General features: G+C 40.9%; 1 protein-coding gene across 4 annotated transcripts in view; it reads right to left on the bottom strand.

Annotated features, from left to right (window-relative positions):
- afap1 (actin filament associated protein 1) overlaps nucleotides 1–21,351 on the bottom strand; it is a 116,709-nt gene that overhangs the window by 5,982 nt on the left and 89,376 nt on the right. For all 4 annotated transcript variants that reach the window (XM_015957797.3, XM_054735616.2, XM_015957796.3 and 1 more), the window contains exons 4-8: nucleotides 16,136–16,244; nucleotides 15,801–16,012; nucleotides 14,768–14,947; nucleotides 3,630–3,716; nucleotides 3,371–3,446 (exon numbers count right to left, since the gene is read on the bottom strand). In XM_015957797.3, the coding sequence (XP_015813283.1) occupies nucleotides 3,371–3,446; nucleotides 3,630–3,716; nucleotides 14,768–14,947; nucleotides 15,801–16,012; nucleotides 16,136–16,244 (664 nt within the window). The remainder of the gene's footprint in view (nucleotides 1–3,370; nucleotides 3,447–3,629; nucleotides 3,717–14,767; nucleotides 14,948–15,800; nucleotides 16,013–16,135; nucleotides 16,245–21,351) is intronic.

The raw sequence follows: 21,351 nt of genomic DNA, 5'->3' as shown, positions 1-21,351 counted from the left end.
TTTAGCAGGGTTAACTAATATTCATCTGAGGCCAAAGCAAAAATGAAACTCATCTCCTCACCTCCAACAGCTGAAACGTCTCTCCAGCCTTCATTAGTGTATACAGGTGTGATTCATCACTGAATCAAACAAATCAGCTGTGTTCATGATCTAAAACATGCAGGAAAACATGCTGGAAGCAGGCTGCAGCGCCACTTTTTTCAGACCGGACTGGCACTCTGAAGTTGCAAATGCAGTTTTCTGGCTGCAGAAGGCAGTGGGGTTCATTAACCCTGTAGGGTCATTGTAGGAGAGACTGGCTCAAGAAATGATTGGAAAATATGAAAAAGTTGCATAGTACCCCTTCTCTCTCTCTCTCTCTCTCTCTCTCTCTCTCTCTCTCTCTCTCTCTCTCTCTCTCTCTCTCTCTCTCTCTCTCTCTCTCTCTCTCTCTCTCTCTCTCTCTCTCTCTCTCTCTCTCTCTCTCTCTCTCTCTCTCTCTCTCTCTCTCTCTCTCTCTCTCTCTTATATATATTATATTATATATATATATATATATATATATATATATATATATATATATATATATATATATATATATACACACAATAACCAACCAGTAAATGGACTTTGATTTTGAAATCCCCAAATTTTATGTGAACTTCTAATATTTCTACTCAGCTCTGCATCTCTCTTATTAACAGTTACAGTGAAGAAAATCACAAGTTACTCATGGAACATTTTCAAAAGGCTACAAAAATTTTTACTGAAACAATATAAAAAAGCAAAAGGACAAGAAGTGGAAAAGAAGGAGGGAAGTATTTTTAATGTTTGGGCAGAAGCTTTATTAGCAGCTTTGGAAAATTTCTACTTAACTAAATTGTTAAGTTGTACAAATAAACAGCAGGGAAACTGCGATCTGTTTAAATTGTGTTTTTTGGTTTGTTGTTGGGTAACAGCACGTCTGAAATCAGGATGATGAAGTGCAGAGTTGGGAAACAGCCGTGTCCTGAGCCCAGTGACTGCATACAGTAATAAGAATGTCTGTTATTGGCTGAAAGTTGCAGATATTCCTGCTGCTAAAAACGTGAATATGTGATGAATGGAGGACCCGGGGAAGTGTAGTGGTTCAGCGAGACCGACACCCAGGTGGTCCAACAGCTGCTATTGGCTGGAGTTGTTTCATTGGTGGAGGTTTTTAGGCAAATGCGAGAGAACCACTTTATGAATTTTTTTCATTTATTCTTGTAATCTCCACAACATCTTTACAGTGATCCCTCGTTTATCGCGGAAGATGCGTTCCAGACCTGGCTGCGATAGGTGAAAATCCGCGAAGTAGGGACACCATATTTACAGTACAGTGTCAGAACCCAAGTTCCCAGGCCAGCCTCTTCCAGCTAGCCGGCCTCCACTATGGACCAAAACTCCCAGCATGCCCCTCGCGGGGATTCCCGCCACGTCGCATCTACGTCACAAACCGCAGCTATAAACGGAAGTCGCCTTTCCAGCTCACCACTCAGTCATCGTTTCTTCAGATTCATAATCAGAGTTTCCAACCTACCGATCCATCCCACGAACTATCAGCTAGGGTTGTCACAGTATGAAAATTTAACCTCACGGTTATTGTGACCAAAATTATCACGGTTTTCGGTATTATCGCGGTATTTTTTAAACGGTGTTGCATATGTTCAGAAAGCATTGATAGTCCTGTTCTACACAAACTGAAATAGTTTTGAAAAGGTTTAACAGTGTTTATTAAACCTAAAATAACACAAAGCCTTAGCAAAAGTGCAACTTTTCACAAGTAAAGGAAAAAATAGCTTATTTTTCTGGAACATGTTACAGTAGTCAGTGCAGGTTTAAATTATACAAATCTAAACATTCAAAACATAAACAATATGTAAACAAATCAAAGAAACACCACTTGTTTTCTCATATACTTGTTTTCTTCATTATCAAAATGAAAATCTAAAACTCCAGTCCACACTTGACTTGAGCGCTGTACAAGTCAACCTTAAAAAAATATGTATTTAAAATAAATAGCCACTTTAAACAAATTACTAAAATAACTACTACACTATGTAATCAAATCCAAACGTTCAAGTATAAATGGCACTGAATAAGTAAACAAATCAATGACAAGGAACTAATTGTATATTTCTCTTCATCATCAACAAATAAGATGCTTCATCCAGCAACAGGGTGTCCGACACAGTTTAAATGCTGGCAGAGGACGCTGCGGCTGCAGTATATAGTGACTCGTTGCATTCTCCCTCAACCAAAAGTCTTCACGTCATGCATTTAAGCTAAAATGCTAATGTTGACTTACCTTGCACTGGCTGTAGAGACGTGGGTGATGGTCACGCAGATGTGCCATTAGATTCGAAGTGTTGCTGCCTTTTGCAGACACTTGTTTCCTGCACGTTCTGCAAACGGGATAGCCGTCTTCTATTAACTGTCCCTCAGCATTTTTCAGAAATCCAAAATATGCCCATACTTCCGATTTAGTCTTCTTTGAGGGCTGATGGATGTCCTGGGCGCTGCCGTCTCCTCCTTCGGCCATTATTTCAGCTTCAAAGTTTTGGTGCCGTTGCAAACTAAAAAGTGCGTGTGCGCGCCGCGGGAACTTCAGCTGAAGCGACGGTGGCTGGTAAGGGTCACCGCGCCTAAACCGCAGCCACGGTAAACCCACCGAGATAATTTAGTTTTTTAAAAACTGGACGGTTATTTTTATTGTCAACTTTTTTACCGGGGTTTACCGCTATACCGGTTACCGTGACAACCCTACTATCAGCTCATAGTAAGTTATCTTACTTACTTCTGGAAAGCCCGGCATTTCCGTGTCACTTCGTTGATGCTCGAACGCTCGGGGGTTTCCTAGATTAAATGTGTTTCACCGACGCTCTCACTTCCGTGTCTGTGAAACCACGCTCCCTACAAGCTCAACTCCCGAATCCAGCCGACCAGTCTGACATACAGTACTATACTGAATTATCGTATGATCGCATTCTCTTTTTGTGGGTAAAACTCAAGAAAAAAAATTTACTTGTTTTTTTATAGTTTTATTACAAAAGTGCATTTTATGATGAAATTGATGAAAAAAACCAGGAATTTCTTGATATTTCGCATAGAAAAGTACCGCGAATCGGTGAAAAATACCGCAAATCAGCGAATTTCCCTTGAATAAGGCTCCAAAGACAAAATCCGAAGTCGTGAATCCGCGATAAACGAACCGCGAAGTAGCGAGGGATCACTGTATAGTTATACTAAGTTAGAATGTTGTTAGGAGGCATGAAAAAGTGTTTTGTTTTCCACATTTGCTATAACAGCTTTAAAGCACTGCCACTAGCTATCAAAACATTCTGTGTTATCACGTTTCTGTGACCCTCACCTTGGTCTTTGTTGTCGCTGTGCCCGTTGTCGTGGGTCGCCTCACCGTCTGAGCTTGGTCGGTCACATGATGCTCTCTGGCAACCGAAGAATCCAAAGTAGAAGAAGACAAGATGTACAGCAGAGTCATGACGTGAACCAACTCAAAAACCAACAAGCCGAGAAAGGCAATAACAATTTAGCCATTAAAAAAAACTCATCCAACCAATGAAAACCACAATACAGTAAAGAAGTTCTCTTCTTCCAAATGTACATTTTACCTTTTCCAGTTCAGGTTTGTGTACAGGTGAACCAGATCCTATCCCCTCCAGGTCTGTACTCCCATTTACACACACCTCCTTCATCACCTGGAAAACACAAGTACATGTTACCTAATGGGGCCATCATTTACACCCAACCAGAGCAACGTCCCACAGAGGGAGTGTGATTCATACAGCAGAGTGTCTGAATCTTCCCTCCTGACATCATTACAAAAGGGTGGAGCACTGATTCAAATTTTCTTGAAATATTTCAAATATCTTCCAAAGGAATTTCCCCATAACTCAGAATATCATTCTGTCAGGCTGGAGGTAACGTATGCCACATGTTTGGTATCTAGTCCTTCTCACATTTCCCATCATGCTTCTTGAGGAGGCAACAGACACCACGCAGAGGATGTTTAGAGTGGCGGTGATGACAAGTCTGCTACACAAACTCTACAACATGCATCTGATCCCAGAACAGAAATGTCCACAGGCCCTTCAGAGTGACCCGTGTCCTCGGGGCCCTCATTTAGAGCTGATGAGGTGACAGGGATGTGTGCGGATGACCGGTGGAAAGGGGCGAGTCAGCCAGTGCACTCCGACACAAAGAAACCCTCCAAGCTCGTCTCCACAGCACTCTGAACCATCTTTGGCTGCACAGCCATCCCCAGCTCATGGTTTTGGCTTGCAGGGAGCATAATTGAGTTTGGTTGGGAAAATGACAGGCTGTGGCTCCATGGGTCTGGCTCGAAGGACTCAGAGGCTCACAGTCTACTCCGTATTGGAGAGCTGCAACTGTTAGGCTGGAGGGCTATCTGGGTCTGAAGTGTGCTACATAGCTAAGTGGTGCTGGTGGTGAGACCATGGGCAGGCTTCTGGATGCTAAAACATGACTTTAAATGAAAACAAGTTGTAGATAACTTCCTGTTTTCACTTTTCTTTTCCTCAGCTTCCATGGCTGTATCTTCTCAGTTTTGTCAACCCCCCCCCCCCCCCCCCCAATGGAAGTCTGTTCCTGATTCTGTTGGAGGTTTAGTTAACATCTGACTAAGCTGTAACAGAGTAGCAAGAAAATGCACAACCTGTTGGAATTCCTGCCAATCAGGTTCAAATGAAATTTTTGCAACAAGTTTATAATTCACACAGTCGTGCAACGTTCATGCAAATATTCTTCGTCTTATTAAATTAGATCTTAATTATGTCTCCATTTGATTGCAATTAACCTTCATTTTATTCTCAACTTGGTGTCCAACTCCTCCCGGTTTATTTAAATTACACTGACCAGTTAATCTGATAAGACTTAAAGGGATGCTTTGCAACTTTTTCACATTTGGAAATCATTTTCTTGAGCCAGTATGTGCTAAAAAGACCCTTTACAGGGTAAATGAAAAGAAATGTGACTTAGCCCCCATCACCCCCTGTGCTCAGAATATTCCACTTGCAACTTCAGAAGCTGACATACTTGGCGCTGCAGTCTTCTTCCAGCATGTTGTACATCATGAACAAAGCTAGTTTGTTTAATTTAGTGATGAATCGCTCCTGTAGACACTACTGAAGGCTGGAGAGACATTTCAGCTGTTAGATTAAGGTGTTAAAAAGACAAACGCATGGCGAGGAGAAAATATTTGCTTTCAGTTCTACAATCGGACACTAGGGGGTGCTAAAAGTAAGCCACAACTGCCTAGTCTCCCTTTAATGTCTCTATATGACAATTATAATTCATGTTAAATTATTATTTTTTTGTTTATTGTGCTTAAATTATTTGTTTCCAAACAAATTCGTAAAAATGAAAACCTGAACACTTGAACAAAAAAATGTCAAAAACATTTATGTGAGGTGATACGACAAAGGTGGAAAAGAAGCTCACATAAAAAAAGGACAAAACGGAGATATCCATGCATTTTTAGAGGAGATGTGGGAGGTTCTGTAGGGATGAAGTAAGGACATGATGGGGACATGTGTGTTCCATAAACACATCATCAGCAGATGGGTTGAGAGCGTCATCACTGTAACTGGCCGTCTCAGGAACGCCTCTCCAATCTTTCCCTTAACCCTCCTTTGTTCTATCCGCTCATCGCTCCCCTCTTCTCTCTTACCCTCTTCCTCCTCTCACGTTGCTTCCTCTTTTCCTTCATTCTTTTTCCCCTTTCGCCCTCTCACCCCTCATCTCACTCGGCTGAATAATATTTCACTTGGGTGGAGAAAAGAACTCTATTTTCATGATCTAAATCATTAATATGAAATTGAAGAAGGACTTTTATTAATGTTTTATGCCTCTTGGCAGATGAGGAGCTCCAGGGAGGTGGACAAAAAAAAGTGGTTGGAGGAAAAAAGGAAAAGCTAAAAGAAAGTGGAATCGAACCTCGGACAGAGAAAAGCTGCATCGCGCTGCTGCCACAGACGCAGTAGATGGGTGTAAAACCCAGGCTGATTAGCAGAAAGCGGGCATGTCCTGAGTCTCAGCTGGAAGTGATGAGGGCGGAGTGCAGCAACATGACGAACTAAATGAGCATCGATTAAACTAACAAAAACACCAGCGTGATTGCGTGAGTGAACAACTCCCTGCTGCAATGTTATCAGTTCAACATGTACCTCACAACTGGGGAGCCGACCAACATGAACAGGCCTGAGTGGTTATTAGTTCAGGCATTGCTGTAGTTTGGATTCTGTACAGGCAGGTATATTTTCTGTCTGTTTGAGTGTTGAAACTGGGTTTTCCTGAATCCATCGATCAATAAGTAATGACTAATTACAGAAAGGAACTAGAAAAATTTGCATTTCTTGCAGAAATGCTGTTTGAATGCTGGATAGCTGAAACTGTAAGCTGAAGCTGCTGAACCAAGTGGTGCTCGCTGCAGAACCACAAAGGCGGAGCTGCACCAGAAGGTGGAGCTGCACCAGAGTCAGCCCCGCCCATTCCAGAATCAGCCCTGCCCATTCCATCAGAGTCAGTCCAATTCCTTCCAGTTGTCAGACTTGATAGCATTCTGGAACCAAAGAGGGTGTTATAGCTAAAAAATGCAAGATTGAGGATGGAGTTGAGAAGTTAATTGAACAGTTTTTGTAAAGGTTCCATATAATTGAAAATCTAACTTTTGGAACTTTTAATCATGTTATATTGTCATTTCCTCATAAGAAGCATGCCAAAGCAATTTTTAGCCTCATTCATGCATTTTCCTCCCATCTCAGCTTCAATTTGGTCTCCTCCCCCAAAGCGGGTCTGGTCTTGGTTCTCAAATCTGGATATTCTGTGAATTTTCTGACAAATTATTTCTGAAATGACCTCTACTGAGACACCGCCGAAAAACCATACAACCCATCTCAGAGACACACTAGGAAGCACAATTAGATGTAACGCCGCATGACTTATAACAGATGTGGTGGTGTAGTGGTTATGGAGTCAGGTTTACATGCAGTTTTGCGCAGGTTCGCCTCCCAATACTGTAAGTTTTAGGTAGTGTACAACCTCTCTTCTTCATTTCTAGCTAAACTTGCCAGTACTATGTTTACAACAATTTACTGGCATACAGTTTAACATATAATGACTAATGTGTTTTTTTATTTATTTATTCGTTTATTTAGCCAGTGTGAGTCCATTTGTGAGCAGAGTTTCAACTAAAATGCTGTTTAGGAACGACCAAATTCAAAGAACTTTTACAGACATAAATATTTTGCTGAAAATAAACATTACAACTAAAATATAAACAAATTAAATGTTTCAGCTGGCTAAATAGATTGCTGACGACCCCACCGAGAATCGAACCAGCATCAGCTGAGGGGAAAGCAAAACTTAACTCAGACGATCTCACCACTAGACTACCAAAGCCCATTCAAAAGTCTGTGATGCTGTTATACACCATTTCTGTTAGACCGGCTGTGGGCAGATATTCGCTGAAAGAAACCTTTTCATTTCGAGATATATTCAGTCTTTGTCATGTAGCAAGTTATATTTATCTTGTTTAATTGGAGCATAGAACATAGCATTAACGACTGTAAACTAGTAACAGCCGTAATTCATGTGGGTCAGGTCAGTTTGCGATAAAGTTGAAAACAAAAACGGAAGTCAGTGGGCTAGGCTGAGTTTGCATGAATGGGCGGGGCTGACTCTGGTGCAGCTCCACCTTATGATGCAGCTCCGCCTTTGTGGTTCTGCAGCGAGCACCCTCTCTGCTGAACAGCTGAACTGAAGCTGAAACTAAGCAAAACTGTCAAAATGAGCTAAATGTATTGAAAGATGTAGAAGCAAAAAGCTCCAACAACCAAGTAAAGCACAAAATGTAAGTGAATAATAGAGAAAAATAATCCTAAACAGCAGAAAACTGAAATCTGTGAATATTGTATAAAAATCTGGACAGCTAAAATGTCTAAACACCTGTCATTTCAGTTGAACAAGTTTAACAGTTTAATTTTTTACATTTAGCTGAACTGTGAAATTAGCAGCATATGCTAAATTTGGAAACTGATTGCTGAAGCTGCTGAATAGCTGAAGTGAAGCTGAAACTAAGCTAAACTGTCAAAATGAGCTGAATGTATTTAAAGATTTAGAAGCAAAAATCACCAACAAATGTAATAAAGCCCAAAATATAAGTGGAGAATGGACAAAAAAATGCCAAACAGCAGAAAACTTTAATCTTTGAACATTTATTAAAAACTCAAAAGTTGAAATGTTTAAACAGCTGGAATTTGAATGAGAATAGTTTCATGTGTACATTTTTACAATTGGCTGAACTGTGAATTTAGAAACATTTACTGATATCTGAAACTGATAGATTGACATATGTTCAGACTTGGTATGGAACTGATGAATGGTTGGAAGAATGAAATGGATGGATGGACTGTTGGATGGATGTTAGATGGTTTACTGGATGGATGGATGTTAGATGGTTTATTGGATGGATGGATGGATGGATGGATTCCTTAGGCCAAGCCGATCGATTTGATGTCTCACATGTGTGGGTGTGTAATTCCATTTAGCCAGAAGATGATTGACCTCTCTCAACCAATCAGGGAGCGGGGCACTTTCCCACCTTCTGACAGTCAATCAAATTTAACTTGTTTTTAGTTTTAAGTACAGATAGTTCAAAAAGATCAAAAACAGAAGTCTGTTATTGGCTCAATGTTCAGCTTTTTATATTCATTCCTATGAGACTTGGTTAAAGTGATTTGTAGTTCCTTGTGTTGTTATGGTAACAGTACAATGTCACATAACTCTTTTAATCTTTGAATAACATTTCTATATTAAAGTATGTTGATACAGTTGAGTCTAAAATGTTGTTAAATGTTGTTGCTAACCACATTGCCATTGGTAATGCAGAACACAATATCAAGTTAATACAAGACTCCTGGGACCAAGCAGGTTGAATTGATGTATCAAATGTGTGGGTGCATATTTCCTTTTAGGCAGAAGACGATTGAAAACTCTCAGCCAATGAAAGAGCAGCGAAGGAGGAGGGGGCGGTTCCTGCCTTCTGACTAGTGTTAAAATGTCAGCTATGCAGCTAGTTTTAAGTGTATAGAGCTCAGAAAGATCAGAAACAGCAGTATGTTACAGGCTCAATACAGTGGTGTCAAAAGTACTCACATTCATTACTCAAGTAAAAGTATAAATTCAAGGTTTTCAAAAGACCTTTTTAGAAGTTGAAGTATCAACTTAAGCTTTTTATTCAAGTAAAAGTATAAAAGTACTGGTTTCAAAACTACTTAAAGTAAAAAATTAGAAGTAATTTAAGGGAACAAAAATTACATTAATGACATTAATAAGCTTGGGTCATGCCGCAGGGCCTACAGTCCACCCACAGAACAACATACAGTTACCAATAGTCTTTGTTCAGCCTCAAAGGCACCTGGTTCTCAAAGTTCTTTGAGCTTATGCATGCTCTTCTTGGCCTGAAGATCAGCCCTGCAACAACAAACAGTCTTTCACAGGCTGCTGAGGCAGGCAGTGCCGTATTTAGCTTTAGTGAAGGCTGGCACACAGCTGGGAAGGACCTCAGCACCTCTAATGTTTCTCCTGGGCACCCAAGGTACGCATCCAACTGCTGGCTCGTTTCAAGTGGGCCGGTCTTCTTCAAGGAGGAAAAGAAGTCCTCTTCCTCAAATGAGATCAGTGAGGAGCCCTCACTGACATAATTCTCGACCTGGCGATCCAAGTGGTTTCTGATATAGTCAAGGCCTGTAGAATAAAAATCAAAAATCAGGACAATTTAGATTATATGACAATATTATAATCGTATACTGGATAGTGTGTGTGTGTGTGTGTGTGTGTGTGTGTGTGTGTGTGTGTGTGTGTGTGTGTGTGTGTGGGTGTGTGGGTGTGTGTGTGTGTGTGTGTGTGTGTGCGTGCGCGTGTGTGTGTGTCTGTGTGCTGTGTGTATTAATGTATTAAGTGGAAGTTGAGAAGTGAGACACATACCAAGTTTGAGGACATTTTCATCACTTGTCCAGCGGTTCTTGAATTTGGGAACTAGAATGGCTGCAGCTATCAGCTCTGGGCTTCCATGCATCTCTCCGAAGCGTTTTTCAAAGCCTGAAAGAAGTGCAGCAATCAAAGGCTCACAGAACTGGAGGTGGCGTGAAGTTGCTGTAGCTTGGTCTTCAGTAAAGTTATGGTGGGGACCAACCATCCCATCTGCACACTTGTTTCTCCCTGGAGAACATCAAGTGCCTTTGCAACTGGGTTCATTGCCTTTGCATATTCTGCAAGAAATGCAAGTTCCACTGGAGTAAACCTGTAAAACGAACAGAAAACACAACACGGCCGCGGATTCCTCTTCCATGGTCTCAGGAATCTTGTATTCAATTTTAAATGCGTTATCTGTTACAATGGTAACACTAGTGCATAAGGATATCCCCAAACAAGTCTATTTGAAATGAATGTGAAAAGCCTAATAATCAAGCCTGTTTCTTATCTTTCTGAGCTCTATACACTTAAAACTAGCAGCATAGCTGACATTTTAACACTAGTCAGAAGGCAGGAACCGCCCCCTCCTCCTTTGCTGCTCTCTCAGTGGCTGAGAGTTTTCAATCGTCTTCTGCCTAAAAGGAAATATGCACCCACACATATGATACATCAATTAAACCGGCTTGGTCCCGGGAGTCTTGTGCTTTATTACATTTTTTGGTGATTTTTGCTTCTAAATCTTTAAATACATTCAGCTCATTTTGACAGTTTCGTTTCAGCTTCACTTCAGCTATTCAGCAGCTTCAGCAATCAGTTTCCAAATTTTGCATATGCTGCTAATTTCACAGTTCAGCTAAATGTAAATATTAAACTGTTAAACTTGTCCTACTGAAATAACAGGTGTTTAGACATTTTAGCTGTCCAGATTTTTATACAATACTCACAGATTTCAGTTTTCTGCTGTTTAGGATTATTTTTCTCTATTATTCACTTACATTTTGTGCTTTATTTGCTTGTTTGTGCTTTTTGCTTCTACATCTTTCAATACATTCAGCTCATTTTGACAGTTTAGTTTTAGCTTCACTTCAGCTATTCAGCAGCTTCAGCTACAGTTTCAGCTATCCAGCATTCAAACAGCATTTCTGCAAGAAATGCAAAGTTTTCTAGTTTAATTTTGAATACTCTCAAAGAAATGAACAAAACAACCACAATGTTTGGAGTACATTCATTAATTATAGCTTAAAACGAAGGTATATCCATTAGCTGCCAGCCAGCATGCATCTCATTTCAGTCGGACTTACGGTTTTCTCAGGACAATGTCAGAAATGGAGCAAAGGAGGCTCATTGCTCCTACCTCTGCCCATTACCTGTGATTTTAGAAAAACTGTAATAGATATCAAAAATACTTTTTAACCAGTAATAGCTGAAAGACTTGTGAGTTTGTTAAAACTTGAATGAAGTCTCTAGGTTGAAGTTAACCTATAAGAGTAAGAGTTCAAAAAAGTGATAGGATTTAGCTGAAAATTGAGCAATCCCATTCATTTCAATGGGACCAAAAATCGCAGATGAAGCTGAATATCTCAAAAAGAATAAAATATTTTAATACCTAAAGTCATTGCCGGCATAAGCTGAATGAGCTGAATGTTTTGATACCAAAATTGTGTAAATAGTTGAAGAATTGTGGATGTAGTTAAATGCCAAAAAACGTACGGAAGCAGAATAATAATAAACTAACTATAAAAATAAAGAGAAACAGGAAAATATGAGATGACAAACTGGGTTAAGCGTGACCACTTCCACCTCAGTCTTGTAGCTACATCCTGAGGGCAGCAGACAGAAATGGCTGTAGAGGCGGCGTTCTGGGTCACTGCTGACAGTCCAGACCAGTGGTGGGCAACTCTGGTCCTCGAGGGCCTCTATGACCGACATGGCTCTTTTCTTAACTTGCAAATGAATTAAACTTCCTAAAAATTGCAGATTGCTGATAATTTGCTCTGGTTCTGTGACACGTGCACATAGTCTCTGGTCTCTGCAGCAGCTGCAGGAGTGCTTCTTCTGAGCACCTTAAATGATCTGCACATGGTGCATAGCGCACTCTGATCTGTAACAAACACAAGGTTAACTTATCATTTCTTATTATTGTGACATTTGTGCTGAACTAAAAATGCCAGACAGAATGACTTTTTGACCTATCAGTGCTTCAGCAGTCCAACAAACAGCGGAGTGAAACCAGATCTCCGGTTTCACTTTCACTCTTCAATCGGCTGCCTAACAGTAAAATCGGCAATCACAATAACTCTTTATGGCTCGTTACAATGTTTAGAAATATTTTCATATGTTTTCTCGTGTTTCTGCCTGGCCAAAATAAGGGTTGCCACAAAAAAAGATACAAAATAAGAAGTGTAACCAAGATCTTGCGTTGATGATGGTAGAGTCTGACCGCTGCACAAGGCCTTCTCCAACTCATCCCAAAGATTCTCAATGGGGTTAAGGTCTGGACTCTGAAGTGGCTAATCCATGTGTGAAAATTATCTCATGCTCCCTGAAAAACTCTTTCATTATCTGAGCCTGATGGATCCTGTCATTGTCACCTTGGAATATGGCCGTGCCATCAGAGAAGATGGACTAACCTGGTCCTTCAGTATATTCAGGTAGTCAGCTGACCTCATTCTTGGAGCACATCCTGTTGCTGAACAAGGACATTTTCCTACATCAGGGGAACTCAAATATAAGTGGTCAAGGGCACATTAAAATAAATCTTATGTTATTTGAGTAAGTGGGGCTCACAGTATGGCTGTACTGGCAGGTGAATCAAGAGTGTTGGAACAGGGAAACAACTAAAACATGTTGGATAGTGACCCTCATTGGACTGGAAGTGCACACCCCTGGTCTAGGGTGTGCATGTCGTGGCTTTATTGTTTAGGTGGAAGAGGTCTGTGATGGACAGGTCAATGATTTTGGATGCTGGGTTGATGATCTTAGTGAGGTTGTTTCTATTGGTGATGGAAATCATTATAAAAGGGAGCGGTAGAGAAGGACACGTTGGATATTGCTGGTGCATACCAAGCTCTGCAGAAGCTGATTAATGGAAACTTAGAAAAATTTTCATATTTTTGCTTTCAGTTCTAGAAACGAACATTAGGGGGTGCATAAATCAAGCCTAAACTGCCCACTCTCCCTTTAAAATCAGGTGTGTTGAAGCAGGGAAAAAACAAACAAGCTGGTCCGATTTCGTCAGACAATATTAAAACATGTCAGTAATGTCCGACGAGTTTTCACAAGCGCTAGAGTGTGAACAGAAAGGGGCCGAGTACACATCCCTGAGGGATGCTAGTGGATGAAGTGACTGAGCCAATTCTGAAAGATGCTATATATGTGCTAATGATCTAATGATTTGGCCATAAACAAATAAAATTTTCATTTTTAACACGGATTACCAAACAGAGAAAGTCTGATGGGAAGTCTGCAGAAGCTAAAGAGAGAAAACAATTCACAGAATTGGAATGCCAAATGTGTGAAGGGGGATTCTAAAATAGTGCACTACTGTTTGGCAAACAATTGGTTCCAGGGGGCTCAGCTGGTTCTTTGAAGACCAAAGACCAGCTGGAGATCATCTTTTCCTCAGGCTGAAACACCAGGAGCTCAGAGGAGCTCATTAACCAACAGACGTGAGAGTCAAAGAGCAGAAAGCACCAGACCCCATAGGGTGAGTTTGGATAACTCGGTTGTTGAGCCACTAGGCAGCACTGTCAGAGAAAGCCAGACAGTATGCTGGAGGGAGACTGTCGGAGACAGAACATGCCAGAAACAACGATGAGGGATCAAAGGAAGACTAAACCAAACATCTGAGACACCAACAGGAACAACTGTTCAAAGCCAAACAATGTCAGGAAGAAACTCTTCCTGAAAACACCAACCCCAATCACAGTTTGAAGAATCTGTCTCTGGAATCTAAAGCATACTTATGGAAGTAAGAAGAAGAAGAAGAAAATATCATTTCTATAGCGCCTCTCAAGATAAAAATCACGAGGCGCTTCAAGAAAGTAAGGTCCCAACACAAACACTAAGCTTTATCTTACACAGCAAAGCTCTGCTGAGTTCTGGGTGCTGTTCTTGGTATATGAATCGTTTGTTTTCCATTCATTACAATATCTTTATTCTCATAGTTGAAAAAACACTGACATAGCCCTGCTGCTGCAATAAGTTGTGATCTGTCAGGGTTCACGCACAATCAAAGCAAAGATGAAGCCAGAAAATTCCACATATCTATAAATATATATCACCTAGGGCTGGGTGATATGGCCTAAAATCAATATCACGATTTATTGAGGATTTCACCTCGATAACAATAAATGGATGATAACTACAGGTATGCGCAGAAACAAAAGTTGCCCACTGGATGGGGCTGTCACACGTATCACGTTGAGTCACATTTTTACGTGACTCATGGTGGTACAGCTTCTTAAAGGGTCATGAACGTTGCCAACCTGCACACATCTTTTCATTTTTTATAATCAAATTTATTGACATTGGAAAAATTATCACGATAAGAGTCAAAAATTTCGATAATGGTAACATTTCGATTTATTGCCCAGCCCTACCATCACCCTTGGCTGCTGAAGCTAAAAGTTGTTAGCCACATTCCTGAACACAACAACCAGCAGATCCCAGTGATTATGCTGAATGTGGCATCATTCCCAGATCAGAACTTGAACTCTAGACCTAAGTGGAGTGAAGCATCGGCTGCTAGCTTTACCTTGAGCCATTCCTCAGCTTGTTCTTTGCTCTGCACAGCCAGCACCAAGGCATCTGCCCCCTGGTGGACAATCTTCAGTTCATTCTTCTTCTTCTTGCCATCCTTGGGAATGTGAGTGATGCTGCATCCTGACAGAGTGAGCTCCATCTGAGGGGTTTGGTCTTTGGAGGATTTATAACACTAAACAAAGATGACAAAGCATGTCAACCACAACACTGGATTTCATACATCATCATGTTCTGAAATGTTAAACGTTTTAATAAGATTGATCATATTGAAGTTGCAAACATGACTTCATGTCCTCAGTGTTTAACTAAGGAAGAAGGACTACTACAAACTTCCATCCATCCATTAGCTGAACCAACTTTTCTCGGGAGCTAGTGTTTAACTCCAGCAGTCAGCATCTGAGAGGTGGGGGACAGCCAGGACAGGTCTCCAGTCCATCAAAGAGACGCAGAGACACTCACTCACCTGAGGACAGTTTAGAGTCTCCGTGTCGGACATGCATATTTTTGGTCTTTGGGAGGAAACTGTAGTACTCCGAGAAAACGTGTGCATGCATCAGGAAAACTTGCTAATTCAATGCATCGGTGGGGATAACATGTTAAAATCACAGAGGAAGGTTGAAACCACGATTTGAACCTTCTCTCTGCAAGGCAACAAGGTCACCAGCTGCACAACCACTTTATCCAAAAACCATTAATCCATCAGATGTTTTGCCCCAGAGCCAGAGCTCGACTCTGTGTAATGTGGGACCTTGTTGAGGCCAAGAAATTTCCTGAAAAGCAAATTAATTCAGCAAGAAATGCTTCTAGAAACAACATCCTCAGGAGTGCATGCCATTATTGTGAATCCTTTCAGAATTACACGGATTAAGGAAAATAAATGATTGTACATGAGGACTTACGGGTTAAATATACAGAAGATGATTTGTGAAATCACCGTCAATGACTATAAAATATTACAGGAAAGTTTGATTTCTCGCCTAAAGTCTGCAACGCTCTAGTGTAATCACTCAGCAGCCATCTCTCACCAGTAGTTTGTTGTCTTTGATGACACAGAGGAGTTTGGTCCACTGGCCGAAGCGTTTCTTGCGAAGCAGAAAGGCACAAATACGAGCATCTTTCACCAGATCCATGGATGCCTCTTCAGATGGCCACTGGTGATGCATCTTCTGACCCTTCAAATCCTCCTCCTCCTCATCATACGACTCATAGGAACTGCTCATCGCATCCGAGTCATAGTCTGAGAGGAAAAAGATTCTTTCACTTTTAGTGCCAACATGTTCTCATAAAGCTGAGAACTTGAACTGATGGAAGACGCAATATTCTGAACTGTTGTGAAGTAGAACTGAAGCCTGTTACTCACTGGAGGTGATGTACTCAGGAGCCTTTCCGGGGCTTAAAGGAACCGCCTCCTCATAGTAGCCTTCTGGAAGTGAGGAGCTTGGCAATGGAGGAGGGCCGTTGCTTGGGGCCTACAGAGAGAACAAACTCCTCTGAGTACACCAAGAGGCTCCAATGTTTGTTCACAATGAAATTTAGCAGCATTAGATGAAGATTCTGATTTTTTATGGCTTTGGTACTTTTATTCAGTTCAACACAAATAATGTCCAAACCTAAAACGTATGAAAAACTGCAATTTAGAAAAGAACTACATAGCTTTACTGTTATGTACAACATTCATAAGCAAGTAAACAACATGACCCAACAGGATGAACATGTCCCTCCATAACTTCTCTTGCATCTTAATCCAGAGCACGGCTATGGTAGGGTTCTCCTGGGTGGATGATTAGGTAGCTTCCCTTAGTCGTGTCTGTGTTCGGAGGTCAAAATGTGTCTGAGTTCACTCCTTTGGCTGAGAAGCACCCTGCCAGAGTAACTGTGCACTTGCTATCAGCACACACATTGCTATAGAAGTTACTATCGTCTAGCTCCATAACTCTTACTGTGCCTTTACACCAGATGCGTAACGGCACTTTACAGACACGTTTTACCCACGAGCCCTCCTTGCACTGGTAGCGTTTCAGATGCCAACTGACAGCAAAGGTGTTCCAAGCAGCCGGTCACGTGAGGTAAGTCAGTAGCTAACTGCTGGGTACTACGCTTCCTGTACTTTTCACGATGCTTGTGCATCTGGTGGAAAAGCCCACTTAGCTGTCAAAAAGGGTGGGGCAAGTTTATGTCAGTTTGTTCAGTTACTATTTCTCTTGTGACACGCTATGATGAGTTTATTTTGTTATGTTGACTCTTGTTTCAGTTCAAGAGGACCCTCCTCTTCCTCAGCCATGTCTTTGTGAATCTGCAAATTTGTGGATGATAAGAGTGATTTACCTCGGTCTCTTAATCCCGTTTCTCTCCAACTCACTTGTCTGACTAGGAGTTATACAACACCATTAAAAACTCTTCTTCCCTCCTTTTCAGCACAATGTGAACACATAAATGTTCCCATAATTCTACTTCCTCCGGAATGCTCCACAGTAAGCAAAAACCCAAAAAGGAATGCAACGATTAATAATAAAAAGGGATTTTATTGAAGGTGTTTTGAATGGCGGCGAGGCTGATCAGAGATTTATCTCCCCTTCTGCCTGTAGTCAGTGTCGGCTCTGAGACAGGAGGTAATTAGCTCCAGTATGTGGCTTCTGTGCTGTGAGAGAGCAGCTCTTCTGTCAGTTCAAATAAGGACAACATACAGGAAGCTGTTCATCATCTCAACACCCTTAAACGTGTCTGTGCAAAGCTGGGATAACTGCTAGAAGCAGGGAGACAGATCACTGAACAGGAAAAACTTTGTTCATGAGACAGAAGTGTTGCTCTGAGAGGGTAGCAGAACAATCGTTTAAACACTCTACAGGAAGAGGGACCGACTTTACAGACTGACATTATCCTGTTGTAGATTTGACTGTTTCTCGTTCTGCTTGTTTTTTTATATTATACATCATCATCATCATCATCATCATCAGTTTTATTTATAAAGAACCTTCCGCAACGTTATCAAAAGCCCAAGGTGCTGAACAAGAAAAAAATATATGCCCAGTACAAAAGAACAGGGTAAAATCATAGGATCATAAAATAGTAAAAAAAGAAAAGATACAATTATAAAAGGCAATAAAATGAGGTTAGTCGATTAAAGCAAATGGCAAAAATAAGAGCTAAATTAAAAACATTTAAACCATAACATAAGGGCCATTCAATGAACCCTAATGCTAAAAAGGTATCAAATAAAAGTGAGTCTTTAGGCGAGTCTTAAAGACTTGGAGGGACAGAGTCTGCCTAATGCTCAATGGTAGTTCATCCCACAGAATTGGGACAGATACAGAGAATGCACGATCCCCCCATGATTGATGTTTCGATCGGGATTCAAACAGAACATCCATCATTAGAGAGTTAGTATTGTTAAATTGTTTCAAATTATTTAGTAATAAATCATCTGAAACGTTTGAAGGTCTCTCTCTCTCTCTTCTCTTGTCTCTCAGTTAATACAAAGTGTTATCTAATCCCTGCATTAAAAAGTTCCAATCTTCTGAATAAATAACCCAGTGGTCCGTAAGATGGATTTCATACTCGATATGCAATTTTAATGTCTTGCGGTCCTTAATTAAATGTAAATTAATATCATTACACACAAACACACTAATTTCTATGTAAATAGATAAAGATTAAGGCACATTATAATAGTTATTAATATCCATATGAAACATCAACAATTATGGATACATTTACCACATCTTATTTACAGGAGCTGCCACGCCAAAGTACAGTGCTAAATACTAGGGTTAACCCTGACTCCAGTAAATACAAAATGCAGTTTTCAAATGATTATTTTTTTGTGTAAGAGCAGAAAGCAAATCTACCGGATTCCATTTGAAAAAGTAATAGTCCAGCTTATTATGAATAACCACAGAATTTCTCCTCAGAAGGCTTTTGGGATCATCAAGATGTTTTGGGGCAAACCTGAGGTAGTTTGCATTGGTGAGAGTCAGTGCCCCAAAACTCTCTGTTGGATCCATTTCAAACTCTTGTCTCGCTCTTAATCTTAATTTATACTTCTCAGCCAGCAGGACTGCGCTCACACTCATGTATATTGATGGAGATGCTTTTCTCCTGCCTCGTTGGTGTGTCAGTGCTGTGGAGCAACCCTCTGCAAGGACAACAGAGGGCGTATAGCGCTTGTCTGGGGCTTCTGGGGTAAAGAAATTGGTCATTGGTCATATGGCACGACAACATAAAAACATGCTGCAAAGACAAAAGGACTAAATGTCTGTAGAGTTGGTTTCTGATCGTTTGGAGATGGAGTAAAAACTGAAACACTGATCTAATAAAGTGCATGGCTCAATGCTAACTTCATGTGTGTTTTTAGTCAGCCTTGAGGCACCAGATGGTGTTACTTCTAGAGCCAGGCCAACTCCACACCACTCGCTGTCAAGAAGAGCTTTTGAGCATGAAGGAAACACCGATAAGCACCAGTCCAACAGTCCAGTGGAGCAGGGAGGAGTTCCTGAGGCGACTCATGGTTTTGTGTGGGAGAATTTATTAACACGATTACTGAAAGAGAGCACCGATCTTGGACAATTCTTCTAAAAATGTAACAATGATCCTGTGGAACCAATCTTTCAAAACATGCCCTTTGTTTGAAGTGTAAACCTGAGTTCCTCTGTTCCTATTAACCACTCTGCTCCTCATCCTCCTCCATCCTGCTCATCTACAGGACAGACCACGAGCCAGAACTCAGGCAGAAACCTTATCGCATCACCACTGGGGGAAACAGCAGTTCAGTGAACCCCGTTCTTGGCAGGGATACAGAGCCCTGAGAGACTCGTCCCTCGACCCTACACCAGATATAAAGGGTCATCCCCATGGACAGGAAGACAGGATGGGGAAAAAAAAACAAAGAAGCAGAAAGAACAAAGGTTCTAAGCCTACGGGTCCAAAAGTGTTTGGTAGGAGAAAAATAGATGTGGGACAACTTGTTTGTATTGAAGGAAAAGGTTTGTTGATGTGAAAGCGGCTACTTTATCTTACTTTACAGAGACTTCCTTTGGAGACAGTTAGCAATAACAGCGACACTGATGTTAGCTGATGGAGTAAGTGTTTTTCTTCAGTCGAGTAGTGCACTAAATGTGATCCTACTGCTTAGCTATGTAGTGACTCAATGCTCAGAGGCACGAGAGAGAGAGAAAGAGACAGAGAGCCAAAGAAAGAGAGAGAGAGACAGAGAGAGAGACAGAGAGAGAGAGAGAGGGTTAGGGTTAGCGTCCAGTTTGCTAAAATATTTAGCCCCTCTCATTTCACTCAGTATTTCTTCTTGCGTTGGGATCTGATAATGTTCCCTTTTAATATTTTTATTCAGATCTTTGGGATCAAGACTGACTCTTAGTCTGTGTTCTTTTTCCTGACACGTGATAGAGTTCACCCAGTCTGTGGGCTCCTCTACTTTTTCAATGACACCCAACTGAGTGATTCTCTCTAGTTCCTTTTTGAGTGGTGCAGGCACTCTCCTTGGAGCATGCACCACAGGTCATCATCTTTGAGCTGGATTTTGTAGGTATAAGGTAATGTTCCATGACCTTTGAAGACAGAAGGAAATTTGTTAATGTCTGTACTTCCTTCTTCTGTTTTGTTTTCCAATCTTTATCCTGTTTTGACTATTTTCATGCTGTCTGTATTGATCTGACAGATCCTCTTCACAAGTCCTAGGTCCTCAGATGTTTTATCACCTAGAAGTGAATCATGTCCATCAGGCACAGTGGTTAACAGTATGTTATGCTGTTTGCCTTTTGTAGCCACTTTAAGTCTGCATCCAACTTTGTTTGTATTGGCTGATTAGTACAAGCCTTCAGCGGTGTGACGTTCCTTGTAATTATTTTAGGCTTCTCAGTCAGTGCCTTAAAATCTCTCACTGATCAGGTTAGCTTTGGCCCCTGTATAAATTTTGAATGTAATGATTGTCCCATTGACTAACAGTGGAGCAGTCCATTTATCTTCCGTTACTGCACAAACCGCTGACTCAGACTTGTTTACTTCTGAAACTTGTGATTTTATATCCTCTGACGCCATTTCAATAAAGAATGAGTCATTTAGATCATCACTGCCATCCGAGTTTTCCTGCACTGTGTGAACTTCTTGTCCTTTCTTTTAGGAAAGACACATTTTTGCATAATGATTCTGTCCTTTGCATTTTGCACATTTTTTTCCATAAGCAGGACATTGTCTTGGTCTGAGTTTCTCCCCACATCTTTTGCAGGTGAACATTTGCTTTTGTCGCCATTGTTTTTAAATTAGCCCCATGGTTTCCTTTTCATTGTCACTGCATTCACTGTCTCATTTTCTTGTACGACTCCTACAGCAGGCTCTCTGAAAGTCAGAACATGTTGACGTGCTAGCTCGCTGGCTTGACATCTTTTTATGGCATTTTCCAATGTTAGTTCTGTTTCCCTCAACAACTTCTCACGGTGCTTCTTTTCATTAGTCCCATACACGATTTGATCTCTAATCATAGAGTCTCTGAGCTCACCAAAATTGCAGGACTGAGCTTTAATCTTCAGGTCTGTGAGGAATGTATCAAATGTCTCACTCGGTTGCTGG

Source organism: Nothobranchius furzeri, chromosome 3 (assembly GCF_043380555.1).
Source record: "Nothobranchius furzeri strain GRZ-AD chromosome 3, NfurGRZ-RIMD1, whole genome shotgun sequence".
Classification (NCBI taxonomy): Eukaryota; Metazoa; Chordata; class Actinopteri; order Cyprinodontiformes; family Nothobranchiidae; genus Nothobranchius; species Nothobranchius furzeri.
The sequence above is the reverse complement of the archived record's forward strand: the minus strand, read 5'-3'. Positions and strand labels throughout refer to the sequence as shown.